The sequence below is a fragment of the Artibeus jamaicensis genome, unplaced genomic scaffold, assembly GCF_021234435.1.
Source record: "Artibeus jamaicensis isolate MK-2021 breed Jamaican fruit bat unplaced genomic scaffold, CSHL_Jam_final contig_3126, whole genome shotgun sequence".
Taxonomy (NCBI): domain Eukaryota; kingdom Metazoa; phylum Chordata; class Mammalia; order Chiroptera; family Phyllostomidae; genus Artibeus; species Artibeus jamaicensis.
Window position 1 is genome coordinate 11,467,965 of NW_026521723.1, and position 14,098 is coordinate 11,482,062.

A 14,098-nucleotide genomic window follows, 5' to 3' on the forward strand; every position below is an offset into this window, starting at 1 on the left:
GAATCATGCCTTGATGATTTTGTGTATGTGTAGAGTCACGTTTTATCAGCTTCTTTCTAAATGATTGCTTATCACCAGGGGCCTTCCAAACAGCTAAAGATTGCCAGAATGAAGTTGGACTTGAGCTGGAGAGGTAGAACATTCTGTATCGGAGAAAGCAGTTGGTTGCATTTGCCACTCAGAAACATCTTGGCTCCAGCAACCTTCTGCCCCCCACACACCAGAGGACGTGGCACACTGTCTGTGAGCAGGCCCCAGCCAGTGGCTCACTGGCATGGCAGCTGATGGTGGACACAGGAAGTGTTCTCGCCTCTCCCTCAACAAGACAGGATCTTGAGGAAGGCTTTTCGGAACTCAATGTTGAAGGTGGTGTAGATCACAGGGTTGAGGGCGCTGTTCATGTAGCCCAGCCACGTTGTGGCTCTGTAAAGCACTGGAGATACGTGGCATGCTGGGCAGTGGGCATTGAGAACGTGGGTCAAAAAGAAGGGCAGCCAGCAGACAATGAAGGTCCCTAGGTTGCAAAGGAAAAGAAAAACTGGGTAACAATTTTGCTTCTTCCTTTTTTATAATGCGAAAGTGACTCATTTCCTTTATGCCAGCTAGTTTGCTAGAAGTTTTACATACCCATTTAATTTTTAAACCACCCCTGTGAAGTAGGTGTGATTAGCCACTTTTTTTATTTTTTGATGAGAAAACATCAAAATGTCTTTGATTCATCTTAAGTCTTTGTTCCTAAATCAATTTTCTAGTTTGATCTTTAGGTAGTTCTTTACTAGTTTTTTCTACTTTTCAATTTATTTTTAAAAATCTTTTTTTTTTAAAGATTTTATTTCTTTATCTTCAGAGAGAGGAGAAGGGAGGGAGAAAGGGAGGGAGAGAAACATCAGTTGGTTACCTCTCACAAGCCCCCAGCCAGAGTCCTGGCCTGCAACCCCAGCATGTGCCCTGACTGGGAATTGAATTGGTGACCCTGTGGTTCACAGACCAGCTCTCAATCCACTGAGCTACACCAGCCAGGGCTCTACCCCTCAATTTAAAATAAATATTTATTTAATGCCTAGCCATCAAGACATAATGCTAGGCACTGATAGGACAGAAGACCCTGAAGTGCAATGGACACACTCTGGCTGTGCAGGAGAGTGCTTCCGGGGCGCTCACAGAGTCCCTACGGTAGGACAGAGTGCGGTTTGTCAGTGATAATGAGGAAAATGAATTGCTTTCACTAACTCCGCATGTTATCTGTGACTTATCAATTTTTAATTTAAATAGTTAATATTTATTTAATGTTATGTTTTTCTACTCTCAAACACTACCTCTGATTTTACAAATTATGGCAAACTTGGTAGCTACAGAAAAGTGGAAAGAAAAAAAAATAACCACCCACCACTCTAAGTCAATCACTTTTGACATCTTAGTGAATTCATCTTCAGGGTTTCTTTTTCCTCCCTCTGTATTTAAAATAATGTAGATGTTACCATTCCACATGGCTGACTGTAGTTTCTAGCATTGCTATTTTCTTTACATAATATTCTAGAGTAAGTAAGCATTTATCAAATATCTAATATGTGTCAGGCACTTATCTTACTTATCATTTGATTTATCTATTATTATAAGTCCATGTGACAGGCAGCAAGCACAATGGATAAACACAGTTCAATTAGGTGACACATTGAGTTTCATATTTCACAAATTTCAGTCTAGGCCTTGTGTTTTCTACCAGGTAATACTTGCACACAAGCCCTTTTCAGTTGTGTTATAAACATTTATAAATATCACAGTTATTGGATTTCCAATTTCTGTCAAATGTGGTTACCTTAACCTGCCAGCTGTGCCGAAGTCAACCCAACCCAACTCAACCTAACCTAACTCAGCTTAACCTGATCCAAACTCACCGAGCACAATGGCCAGCATCTGAGTTGCCTTCTTCTCCCGAAGTGGCACTCCTCGAGGTTGTAAGGGCCCCAGCTTCAGGGAAGTTGACAACCTGCCATTACTGAGTTTTCGAACCTCTAAGCTCAGCTTGGGCGCCATGGTGGGGCTGAGGGAGTTCCGAGTGCCCTCTTCTCTTTTCAACTCTCCTTCCCCTTCTCGGAAGCCTGGCGGCCCGAAGGCAGTATCTTGGCAGATGCTATAGTACCGCCGCAGCTCCATATGTGCCCGGCCAGGGGACAGGTGTGACAACAGAGGGTCCTGACATTTCTGGGGATACTGTTTATCTTCTGAATGTTCCTGAAAGGAAAAAAAGAAAGCAATGAAGGAAGGGGAATCCAATATTGTGTAAAACTGCAGAGGGCGTAACTGAGAGGGGTAGGACCTTGGAAAGTTGAGGTAAGTAAAATCTGCTTCTGACTGCACTAGAAAGTACCTACCACATTCAAGTATACAGCATTTGAGAATCACGGTAAACACTTGAGGAGGATACTACAGGATTATAGCCTGGCCTTTTGAAGTTCAAATGGCTTAGATACACAGAGGAACATGTCAAGTGACGCCTCTGGGTTGTAAGCAACAAAATCTGGACAGTGGTAAACCCTTAAAGACAAACCGTTCAGTTTCTTCACCAAATAAATTGCAGTGACAGCAACAACAGTAACACCAGTTGCAAAATATGGGTCTTATTTGAATTTTGATTAAAAAACCAACTGTAAAAAATTTATAAGACAATTGTCTTATAAGACACCTGGCTGGTGTAGCTCAGTGGATTGAGTGCAGGCCTGCAAACCAAAGGATCGTGGTTCGATTCCCAGTCAGGGCGCATGCCTGGGTTGCAGGCCAGTTCTCAGCAGGGGACTCACGAGAGGCAACCACACATTGATATATCTCTTCCTCTCTCTTTCCCTTCCCCTCTAAAGATAAATAAATAAAATCTTTTAAAAAAATTATAAGACAATGGAGTAAATGTGCACACTGGAAATATATATGGCATTGGGCGGAGGGCAAACCCCCCCGGAATTATCTTTTGAATGGCAGGCCCCTTGTAGTACAAGTTCCCCCCAGCTAGATGAATGTTCTAGTAGCCCATCTGTATCAGTGTACCAGCTGGCTTTGTAGAGGCTGGTTTGGCTTCAGTGAATTCTTTTTTAAAGACTCTTTCAACATGTTTGCCCATTTCATGATAAGTGACTTACAAGTGCACCTGTCCACACTGCACAGAGTGTTAATAAGGTTTTGACCAAAAACAGCATGACCTCCATGTCCCATTTACCTGATTTCACCTTGAGCAACTTTTTTTGTTTGTTTTCTCTGATGAAAAAATTCCTCAAAGGGAAATGTTCTGCTGATGTGGAAGAGGTGAAATAAAAAACAGCAGAAGCACTAAAAGGCACCAAAATCAACAAGTTCAAAAACTGTTTTGAGCAGTGGAAAAAAATGTCTCTATAGATGTACTGTATCACATGGACAGTACCTTGAAGGTGACTGAAGTTTAAAAATGTAAAAATAAATATACAATTTTTTATAAATAAATTTTGTTTTTGCATCCCTCCATATATATCTTCACCCAAAGATGTGTTTATTGATTTTAGAGAGAGAGGAAGGGAAGGGGAGAGAGAGAGAAAGAAAGACAAAGAGAGAGAAAGAAAAAGAGAGAGAAACATTGATGTGAAAGAGACCCATCAATTGTTTGCCTCTTTTACACGCTGCCACCAGGGATCAAACCTACCCCCTGAATTGAACCCTCAACCCTTTGGTGTATGGAATGACACTCAATCAACTAAGCCACTTGGTCAGAGCTGTGCATTGGGTAATAATATTAGGGAATTAGGGATATTATTAGTTTACTTAGTTTGATGTGGTATTGTGATTATGTGCTTTATAAAAGAGTTCATATTTCTTATGAACTTATAGAAATATTCTTGGTTGAAAGGCTGTGATGTTTGGGATTTGCTTCATAACAACCCAGTGGGTGTATGTGAACGTAGGTGGGAGAGCAGATGAAAGAAGATTGGCCACAAGTTGATAATTATTGAAGTGGCTGATGGCTAATGAAGGACTTGTTATATTTGTCTTTCTACTTTTTATTTTTGAAAATTTCCACAATAAAAAGTTAAGAAATAAAAGAAAATCTAGGATATTTAGCTCAGCCTTCCTACTAAGTAGAAGTATCTTTGGGCAAGTTAATTAAATATCTCTAAGCCTCATTTGTAAAAGAACAGAAATTGGGAAAAATGGCTTTGGGATCAGTAGACTTGGAGTAGAAAAATGAAGGTATATGGAAATTTCTAGTATTTGGGGTAAATATGTATGTGACCAATGTCTGAACTTCTTTCCCTGTTTGAAGAATCAGACACTTAACCTTGAGTAGCCAGCAGAACTCCCATAATTGAAAACATGAGCCAGATAGTCACTCTCCCCCTCCTCCCCACGCGGCAGCTGGAACTCTGTCTGGAGCAAGAACCCAGCCCCGCCTTTTGGAGATTCCCACCTAGGACCTTGAATGGGGGCTGGTAAAGCAGGAAGCCTTCAGAATTCATCCAGCAGCAGTGGCGGTCAATGTCCAGTCTTCTACCAGACATTTCCTTAGATATGTATCTAAGAAACAGTATCTTCTAAAGCCGTTCTTCAGCTTTCTCATGAGTCTCAGTCACCTCAATCCTTCCAGTAAATTCCTTTTACTACATAAGTTAGCCAGTGTCAGGAACCAAGAGCCCCCACTATCTTTCCTTAGTTCAAGGAATCAATCCTCCAGATACACAGTGCTAGTTCACTGTACACATTCAGAAATGTTGTTGAATGAATCAGTGCAAGGGACCTTCAAGATGATATAAAATTTTAAAATTGTGTTTCACAGAAGTATCCATAGGGATTGTAGTATAACACATTTTAAAAAATTTTGGATTTCAATTTGATGGAGTTTTCTACTTATTAATATTATATTTTAGCTGAACGACTGTGATTATGTTTATGATTTTGCTGGTATCTCATGATCTTCTAAAAGTGACAATATTTAACTTGCGATGCATTATTTCCGAGTCTAGTACACTGAGGACAAATTCTTGAGTATGCTTACACAATCTTGGATTTAAGAACATTGACCTAGTATACCCTGTCTCCATTTATAGTACATTGAAATTTGGTCCTATGGAAGGAAAGTGATTCTTTTAAGATTATATGTTGGTGAGTGTCTTTTTTGGCTCCGCAAACCCTAAATGCTACCTCCAAGGCTGGCACGAGGAAACCCTGGACCCCTCTGGGTTTGGTCGGCAGAGCCCTCCACTCCCAGGTGGCAGGACAGGAGCCTTTCTCCACTTTCCTGGCAATGCAGACTCTTGGTCCCCTAATACGTCCTTAGCAGTGTCAGCAACCCAGTTACCTGAGCATTCTGATCTCTCTCTTGTCATAACTTTGAAGCCATTTAATATTTGGGTGCTCAATTGTCTTCACTACACACTTCACTACCAACCAACCAAGAGTATACTGTAATATCCACTTTTTATCCACTTGTTCTCCTTTTGGCCTCGGAGACTCCTCCAACCTTAAATCTGCTAAAGGCAACTTTAAATTATATATATAAAATTTATTTATTTATATATCATATATGTATTCTATAAATCATTTATGACAAGAGTCTCTGCTACACTAGGCTTGTGTAAAAAGTGGTTAATTAACTATACAAAGATTGGACACACCTCAGACCTTCTTCATGGGTGTTTGAAGCTTTATTCCTAATATTTAATTGGCTGTGGAGTTTAGAAAGAGGAATACTGGTCTTATATGTAACACTTCAGGCTCCATTTTGTACTCAGCTTGCTTAGGAAGGCAGGGCTGGCTTGAGTTGGAAGGACAAGAGTCAGGGTGACCATGAAATTATCTTGTTTGTCCCCATATTAAATGGCAAGGAGGGCACTTGAAAGTTTCACATTAGCCTCCCTTTCTCAGATTTTCTTGGCTATGTTCATGTATGCTTCACTGACACCACATTCCCACTAATGCAAGTGGCTCTCGATGGCATCCTCACACCAAATCCAAGAGTCTTTGGCTTCAGTCATTGGGATCATTTGCAATAATCATATACTTTCTGGATATCATTGGGTGATTCCTATTCTGAAGCTTAAATCAGGCAGAATCTCAGATCTGTTATAGGTACCAGTGTAGATTACAGCTAGATTCCATTTGGAGATGGAGGTGGAATCAAGTCAAGCCAGCATCTTTGAGAAAAGATCTCTTATTTTTTTTCTTACAATTAAAGACATAGTTTACTTACCATTTTCCCTGTGGCATCTGATGGAAATCTGGCCCTTAGGGAAAACTGTCGAATGGGGTGCAGCCGAAGACAGGAAGACTAGGGTGGGTTGAAGGAGAAACAATTGTGGGTTAAGCTCTACATGGTTGAGCCATATAGATGACGATGCCTTAAACACAATGTGTGTGCATCTTCATCCTCTAGTGCTGACCTCCTATATTCATGTTCTACCCGAGCCTTGGAACCTCAGCTTTGAAAGTTTGACCCTCACTCAGATTGATCTGGACATCCAAATGCCTTCAAGATCGAATTCAGTTTTTTTTTTGTCTGTAAACTTCTTTCCTGAGCATACAGAACTTTCTCTTCTCATAACCTCAAAGGCATTTAATATTTGGGTGCTCAATTCTCTTCATCTCACATTTGGCAAACATCCCATTCAGTGGTGTTCCATTATTGAACAATCCCAAATGTTTGGGATTGTTCAATAACTTGGGGTGGAGGTGGGCTTTGTTTGCTTGTTTAGAGTCCAAGCTCCGTGAAGGCAGAGGCTGTATAATATTCTTGCCATCCCTTCCCTAGAAGATTGCAAGTTATTGGTATCCATCTGTTCAGCTTTCAGTACATCATGGGTAAACTACTATGACATTGGGCACTGGGATAAGCAGAATTTAAAGCCCAAGAAATCATAAGGTCAGTGCTGAGGCAATAACTCTCCTTTTCAGAGCCCAAAAAGACCCCAAAATGCCTCACTGGCATCCCATTCTACCACCTCACTGATGCCTTGTTACAGGGGCAGATCTAATAAGGCAAAGAGATTGTGATGAACTCCAAAGATTCTTGGAATGAATGCTCTGGCCAAAAAGTCAATCTTGGGAATGTACCAGCAATACATGATACAACTGTCACCCTAAAACTTTAAGCCCTGTGTGTGACATATGATCTTCTGGCCATTTGGGGACAATGAAAGACTTTGAAGGGAAGCAGAAGCCTAGAAACTATCTTATCATGTTGCCAAATAAGATGTGCTCTAGGAAAAGACTATCAATGAACTTCTTGGTGGATTTTCTACCACTAAAGCAGAGCTGATGCCAGCAGATTAGAAGTTGGGGTCGTATATGTGTCTCCAATGTGGCAGTTTAGGCAAAAGCATGCTCTGCTGAACACAAAGCTGGGAGGCCATGGGGAGGGGTGTTGTCTCCCTCTGCCCCTCCCGAGAGCTTACTTGTTGGGGAAAGCTGGGCCTGACACTGATGCACTGACTGTTCTGTCGCGTGAGAATCCGCTTCCGTCTCCTCTGTCTCAGTACCACATAGATCCTGGCATAGACGAGGACAGTCACTCCAAAGGGCAGATAGAAGGACACCACTGAAGAGTAGATGACAAAATCAGGGTTGGAGATGGAGCAGACACTGGGATCCCCTGTGAGTGAAAGAAAAGGAGAAAGCAAAGCAGTTTGCCAAATAAAAGCCTCAGTGGGAGCACAAGATATGGCCCCAAATCGTCTAATGCACATGGAGCTTTGAGAAGCAGGGATTCCCGGTCCCACCTACACCCTCATCATGTCCCAGTTCACAAGCCGCCTCATCGAGGGAGGCTTGCTTGAGTTTCTCATTCAGAAACAACTCTTTCTTCCTTTGTGCCTTGCAGCCTTTAACTTTTTCCTTTTTTACGTAGCCAGCACACATGTCCTGATGGTTAAGTTGAAGGTCAGGGGATACAGTCTCAGACACCTGTGCTGTCAGCTCACTGAGAGTCTGAGCTCTCCCTCACCTTTGTGTTGCTCACAGTTCACTTAAAAGAAAATTTGCCAATGATTACATGCCAGACACTGCTCTACACTGGGGCTGTGAAGACGAATGACACTATGTCTGCCCTTGAAGGAGCTCCCAGTCTAGAAGACAGATGATCCCTTCCCTATGCTGTGCCACGTCCCACGGGGGAACGCAGGCCGGGAGGCTGGGGCAAGAGTCACTGAGCAGCAGGCCAGAGGCTCTTGGGAGGGATGCAGCCCTCAGGAAGGACCGTTGAGTGCACTGAATGGAAGAAACCTTCTTTGCTGAGAATGCCAGGTGTCCATTTTGAATCTGTGCTATGGGGCAGATGGTGGCTGAATATGAGACAGCATTTGCTTTTTCAAGGAATTTCAGCGATAGTCAGGGGTGAGATGGGAAGAGGGCCAGTAAGGATATTGTCACTGTGGGAAGTGTGAACTGAGGAGGGTCCTTGCCCTGTTCTCGGTCCCAGAGTGCCCCTGTCAACCCTTCTTAGGAAGGTCTTGTACCTTTGTCTTCGTCACTAGCAGATATTGAGATCCCTTCAATGCTCAGGAGAGGGCCTGGAATTTTCCCCTCTTGTAAGAGAAATGGGAAGCAAACAAATGTCTTCTGGATAATATGCCAGGGCTTTATACACATTACCTTACCTAAACATCATGGCAACATTATGTGACACAGGTGCCATTATTGACTCTATTCTTTGATGAGCAGAGTAAGGCTCAGAGGGGTTTAATAAGTGGCCCAACATCAAAGAACCTGACCCTCAAGCCAGTATTTTTTTCTGAGATTTAGACTTTCTACCTCCCCCTACTAGTGGGTCGCGGCACATTTACACTTTGTTCAGCATTGTCAGCAACAGCTGTTGGTACACCTGGCTGATCTTCAAAACGAGTTAGGGATTCTCCAACCCAAAATCTGGTGTGAGCTGGTGGGGAAAGGGCAGCTGCCATGTGGACTCCTCATTCTGCTTCTTGGTCTTCTGAGGTAGTTGAGGCCAGGCAGCCCAAGGTGTGAGCCCCAGGGATGCCATTTATTAACTATGTCATCTTGGGCAAATTATTTAACTATGCCAAACCTCAGTTTCATTACCTATAAAAAAAAGGACAAAAATGTGTCCTACAGTAGAAATGAGAATAAATGGCAGCTATTATTATTATTTACTCTTTACTGTTATTATTTAATTTTGACCACCTCTGAGCTTTTTAAACTTAAAAGGGATGGTGTCATTTGCAATGGAAATTTGGAGAGAGACTTACAGGGAACAATACTTGTGGGGGAAGGAAGGGAGCAACAGCTCAGAATTAGAACAAAAAGAAGTGTGCTCAGTGCTCAGGGAGGCATTTTAGTGACAGCACTGCTGCCAGAATCCTTATGAGCTACTCCCAAATGCTCTGATTCTCTTTCGTGGAGGGTGGGGCGGCATATAATTCAGGTCAAAATAATATCATCTTACCAAAGTCAATGTCCACATTCTTTAGGAAATGGATCATAAAACTTCGAGCGGTGGCCACCAAATTGGCATCTTCTTGTCCTTGAGGGGGACAGGGTTAGAGGAGGGAATAGAGTGGCAGGGGGTGGTCTTGCTGACTCTTTAAGAAGCAATGTTGGCGGTGATCAGCCCTTCCCCTGAAACCAGCTCCCTTGTCGTCAGCCTCTGACCATGATTTAAATGCCTCCTATAATGAGACACAGCTCAGCACATTTTGCTAGTGAGAAGTGGGCCACAGCGGTGGCATCTTGTTGCCAACCTTGGTGTGCCAGATTTATACCTCCAGATACACCTTCTATCCTTCTGTGTTCTGGGAGGCTGACCTCTAAATTCTATAGGTTAACTACCACTTAAAATGCATACACACACATACACACAAACATCCATGTGTGTGCCCATGTGTATGCACTTGTTTCAAGCATTATCTTTGAGGAATATTAGTGTTTGCATCTAGGAATGGGATGGAGGAGTTAGCAGTCTAGGGAAAAAGGGAAAGATACATTTAAATATTCGTGTGTATCCCATTACACCTTATGCTTTATCATGTGCAAATATTTATTTTTCCAGTAAGAATGTTGAAAGCATATGTGTGAGAAGCAGAGAGTGAAGAGAGAGCACATAGTGATCTCAAGATTGCTGATCATTGAAGGCCCTCATACATAATCATGGAGCCTACATTGTCATCTCATCCTTCTGCCCTTATTTAAGAAACTGCTTCTGCACTTAGACCAAGTTTTGCAGCCTCTTCTAGAACGCTGTGAGGACTGTCAGCAGGTAGAGTGACATAAGAGGCAAGTGGCCAGTGAGTGGGGCCCTGCTCCAGTCTCTCAAAGGTCTGAGCTGGGTATATGTCCTGTTTGCAGGGCAGAGTGAAGCCCTACACACCAGCAATTCTGGAAGCTTTTTTCTGCTGAGTCCTGAAGAGGTAAGGGCAGGGAGGTCCCCACAGGAGCTGAGGCTCCTCCAGGAGATGAGGTACCTCATCTTAATTATTTTATTGAACAGTACTGTGCTGTCAGCACAATAGTTATTGAATGAATACATGAATGATGAATAGATGAGCAAAGTAGACAAATGAGCAGTTTACATAAACACATACACAGTCATTGACAGGAGGATAATGGGGAAGGCCAAGGGTTTACTCTTCATTCTCAGAGACTGAGATGTTTATCCCAACTAATCTCCACAATTAAGGAGGAAACGATAATGATGAGGACTCATCCACTTACTCATTCAACACAATTTTGTGGAGCACCTACTGTTGGGAACCACCCTGCTTGGTTTCAGAAGCCTTAACTCCCCATCGCTAAGACTGAGTGAGAGGTCTTAGGACCATAAGCCACTGAGGAAACAGAACTTATCTCCCTGGCAGGGGTACCACCTTGGCCCCCTTTATGTCACCCTGTTTGGCCTCAAGCCTGACTGGTTAGGCAATGACAGGCAAGATTCCTCAAGGGAGGGACAATCTAAGACAGGCACAGTCACAAAGGGGCCCCTAGGGAAGGACTTGGGGGGCTATAGAAAAAGGGGGTGAAGGAACCTCACTCCTCAGCTTTGACATAGCCTGAGTCCCCATTCTGTCTGCAAGAAGTCTCCTAATCTCTTAGCTGCCTTACTTCCCCTGCCTGACTTAAGCCTGAAACAATAACAGAGGGTGGTGCAGCCCTGTGCTGGAAAGGGTGGGTTCCCTGGGGCAATCAGGCCTAAAAAAGAATGCATAAAATCCTGTGAACCCTGCTTTGCTAAGAATGTTCTCAATTTTCTGATAAGGGTCTAAGCAGGAAATGAGTTTGTTCCCCAAAGTTTTAGGACCTTTAACTAAATGACCCTGACTCAGAAAAAGCCCCCAGAGTTCCTTGAATGTCATCTATTGTTTAATCATTTCTTCCTGGCAATGATTGATGAGCTTTATGTATACACCCTGTATTCCTATGTAAATTAAACCCAATAAAAACCATTGAGGAACAGGTTCTGGGCCCTTCCCCTTTGAGAGAATGTCCACCTTTCCTCCCCAAGCAGATCATGTCTTGGTAGACTTATTCTCATCCATGGCGGCCATGGGGGGCCCTGTGGGCAGAGCCTCCCCCCCCCAACCTACTATGTTCAAGGCACTGTGTGGGGTGATAAACACACTCAATAGCTCTGCTAAGGAGTCTAAAAGGCTTTTGTGGGCTAGCCTGACTACTTGAGTCCCACAGAGATGTGAACAGTAAGGCCACCAGAAGCAGGTTGACTTGAGAGACAATAAACTTCAAGCTCATCGAAGCTTTTGTCCTCAACTTGTTTGCAAAGACGAGAGATCCTGATGAGTCTGATTTTAGGATGATCCCACTATTTTTTTAACTTCATACTCCTAAAGTAATCCCTCCCACTCCCCCACCCCCCAGACTCAGTGTTCTGAAAGCCAGGTAAGGTGTTCTATTGCTAAAATCACATAAATAGCACTTCGCCATTTCTTAGTTTCAGAGGAAAATTAAGCCAGCTGGTAGGATTTTCTTGCTTTAGGTTTTCTTCCCTTGAAGATTTCTTACACCCTGTCACTAGCTATTGCTTATTCACTCTAGCTTTTTGGGTATAACACAATAGCTCTCTGATTTTGCAAAAATGTAAATACTAGTCATTTCTCTTATCTGTGAAATGGGAGGAATGAGCTGCTCATTCAGGGATGTTTAGGGTTTCCTCTAGCACCAACACTTCATGCTCTTCCACTGCTGTTAGGGGCTGTTGATGGTGTGGCATTTGGCTAGAACTATGGGTCTCTGCTGGGAGCTGGGGTGACGCTGGTCAGCCAGGCCCCACAGCCTTGGAACTCTCCATGACCCAAGACCTTGCCTTAGGTGTGCATGTAGAAATACATACCGACCTTTCCTCGGTCAATAAGCGCAACTCCAAGTTGAAAGAAACTGAAGTTCAACGCTTTGCTACTTTCTGTTCTCTGGCAATTCACAGTCCCATGTGGCAGTCCATTTCATAAAAAAGAACTCTGTCAGAATGTTCTTTTGTGTTGCATGTCTAAGTAAAAGTTTGTTTACTTCCAGTATCAGGCATTATTGGCAGAATCCTGCCCTTTTCTCCTCTGCTTTTAACAGAAAGGATAGGAAAAAGGTCTGAAAGAAGTCATTTATATTGGGCTTTGGAATGAACTTGGGAATTTCCTTATAGAAGAAAGAGGTGCTGGAGGCATCCACATCTATCAAGATAGTGACACTGTACAATGAAGGTCAGACTGAGACAGGGAAGGAAGGACACTGGGCCTTTCTGCTTGAGTTCTGCTCACTAATTCCCGAACTGACTTCTTGGACGAGATCACTGGTCTCCTCTGTGACCACCAGCAAAACTATACTGAGTTGTCCTTGGAGTAGATGTGTAGTTACATTTTGCAGCACAGAAACCTTTTCTAATGCATAACAACAACATCAATAACATTAGCTCATGTCTACTGGGCTTTTCTGATGCACCTGACATTTTGACACAATATGTGAATGAGTGGAGGGCTCAGACAGTCTTATTAGTAGACTTCAAGGTGAGAGAGGAGATCGCAAGAGAAGTGAGAGTGTACATGCTAAGTCACAGTCCTTCTTTGCCTTCTCAACTCTATTTGAAATCTTTTTAGAAAGGTTTCTCTGAGTTTTGTTTCTGGAACAATAATGATCTCACTGGTGGCAACAGCACTGCAATTAGCTCATCATTCTTCTTCACTTTTGATGCTGACATTAACTGGGAACTCGAATGTCAGATTTGGAGACTGTTTTAACTCTTACCAGGGTGTGTGTGTCTGTGTGTGTCTCTGTGTATGAGACTGAATAAGAACCCCACTGCCAGCCTTCAAGAATAAGAAAGAAGAACCACCCAGTCTTGCAAATGTTGGCAGAATTGGCTGCTGGCTGGGGGTGAAGCAATGCCTTGGTCTAGCAGTGGTAGTGAGTGCTCCATTATACAAACTTAAAATGCATTTTTGTATAGAAACAAGGATATATATGGTGGCTTAGTTATCAGATTTATCCAAAAAGCATTCTTAACACTCATCAGAACTGGTATTTTAGTGCCAATCAGTCTCTAGCCGGGTTGGGGAATGTTTCCTTGGGGGTGTGTGTGTGTGTAAACTTACTTGTGTATATAAATGTCATTCAGTGAAAACAACAAAGTAACTCAGAGTAAAGAGTAACACAAAGATGACAATAACATTGTATTTTAGGAACACCAGGCAAGTATTTGTTGGATAACTTGGCTACTTAGACTTTAATATGGCAGATAAACAAGCCCAACCTTGAACAGGCAGGGTGTACTGACATATCTGTGTACGTTATTCCAATTTAATCCTCATGTAACTGTAAAAGTCTATGAAAGAGGTAGGGTGGAATTATATATATGTAGGGTTAGATTGTAAAGTCATTTTTGAATGAGTACAGTAAAAATTATGGAGTTAAAATTTCCTTTGAAAAATCCTCTGAATCACGTATAAAGATATACATGATTTGATTATAGCTCTGAACAGGAATAAGCTAAGATGAACAATACATACAGCAATATGTCACACATTATAAAGAGTTGAAAGTGCAGCATGTAATTTTAGAGGTGGAGTTGTAGGGCTTATCTGCAGGAAGTCATATATGAAAATAAATGTGAAAACTTTCTGACTGAATATATAGC

The 14,098-nt window shown here is 42.5% G+C and overlaps 1 protein-coding gene across 2 annotated transcripts in view; it reads right to left on the reverse strand.

Moving 5' to 3' along the window:
* Positions 1-317: 317 nt before the first annotated feature.
* DRD3 (dopamine receptor D3) overlaps positions 318-14,098 on the reverse strand; it is a 42,052-nt gene continuing 28,271 nt past the window's right edge. Inside the window, exons 4-7 of one of the 2 annotated variants that reach the window (XM_037136909.2) lie at positions 7,407-7,603; positions 2,043-2,193; positions 1,896-1,943; positions 318-514 (exon numbers count right to left, since the gene is read on the reverse strand). In XM_037136909.2, coding sequence (XP_036992804.1) covers positions 318-514; positions 1,896-1,943; positions 2,043-2,193; positions 7,407-7,603 — 593 coding nt within the window. Of the gene's footprint in view, positions 515-1,895; positions 2,194-7,406; positions 7,604-14,098 lie in introns of both variants that reach the window. The other variant, XM_037136908.2, reaches the window with a different exon arrangement.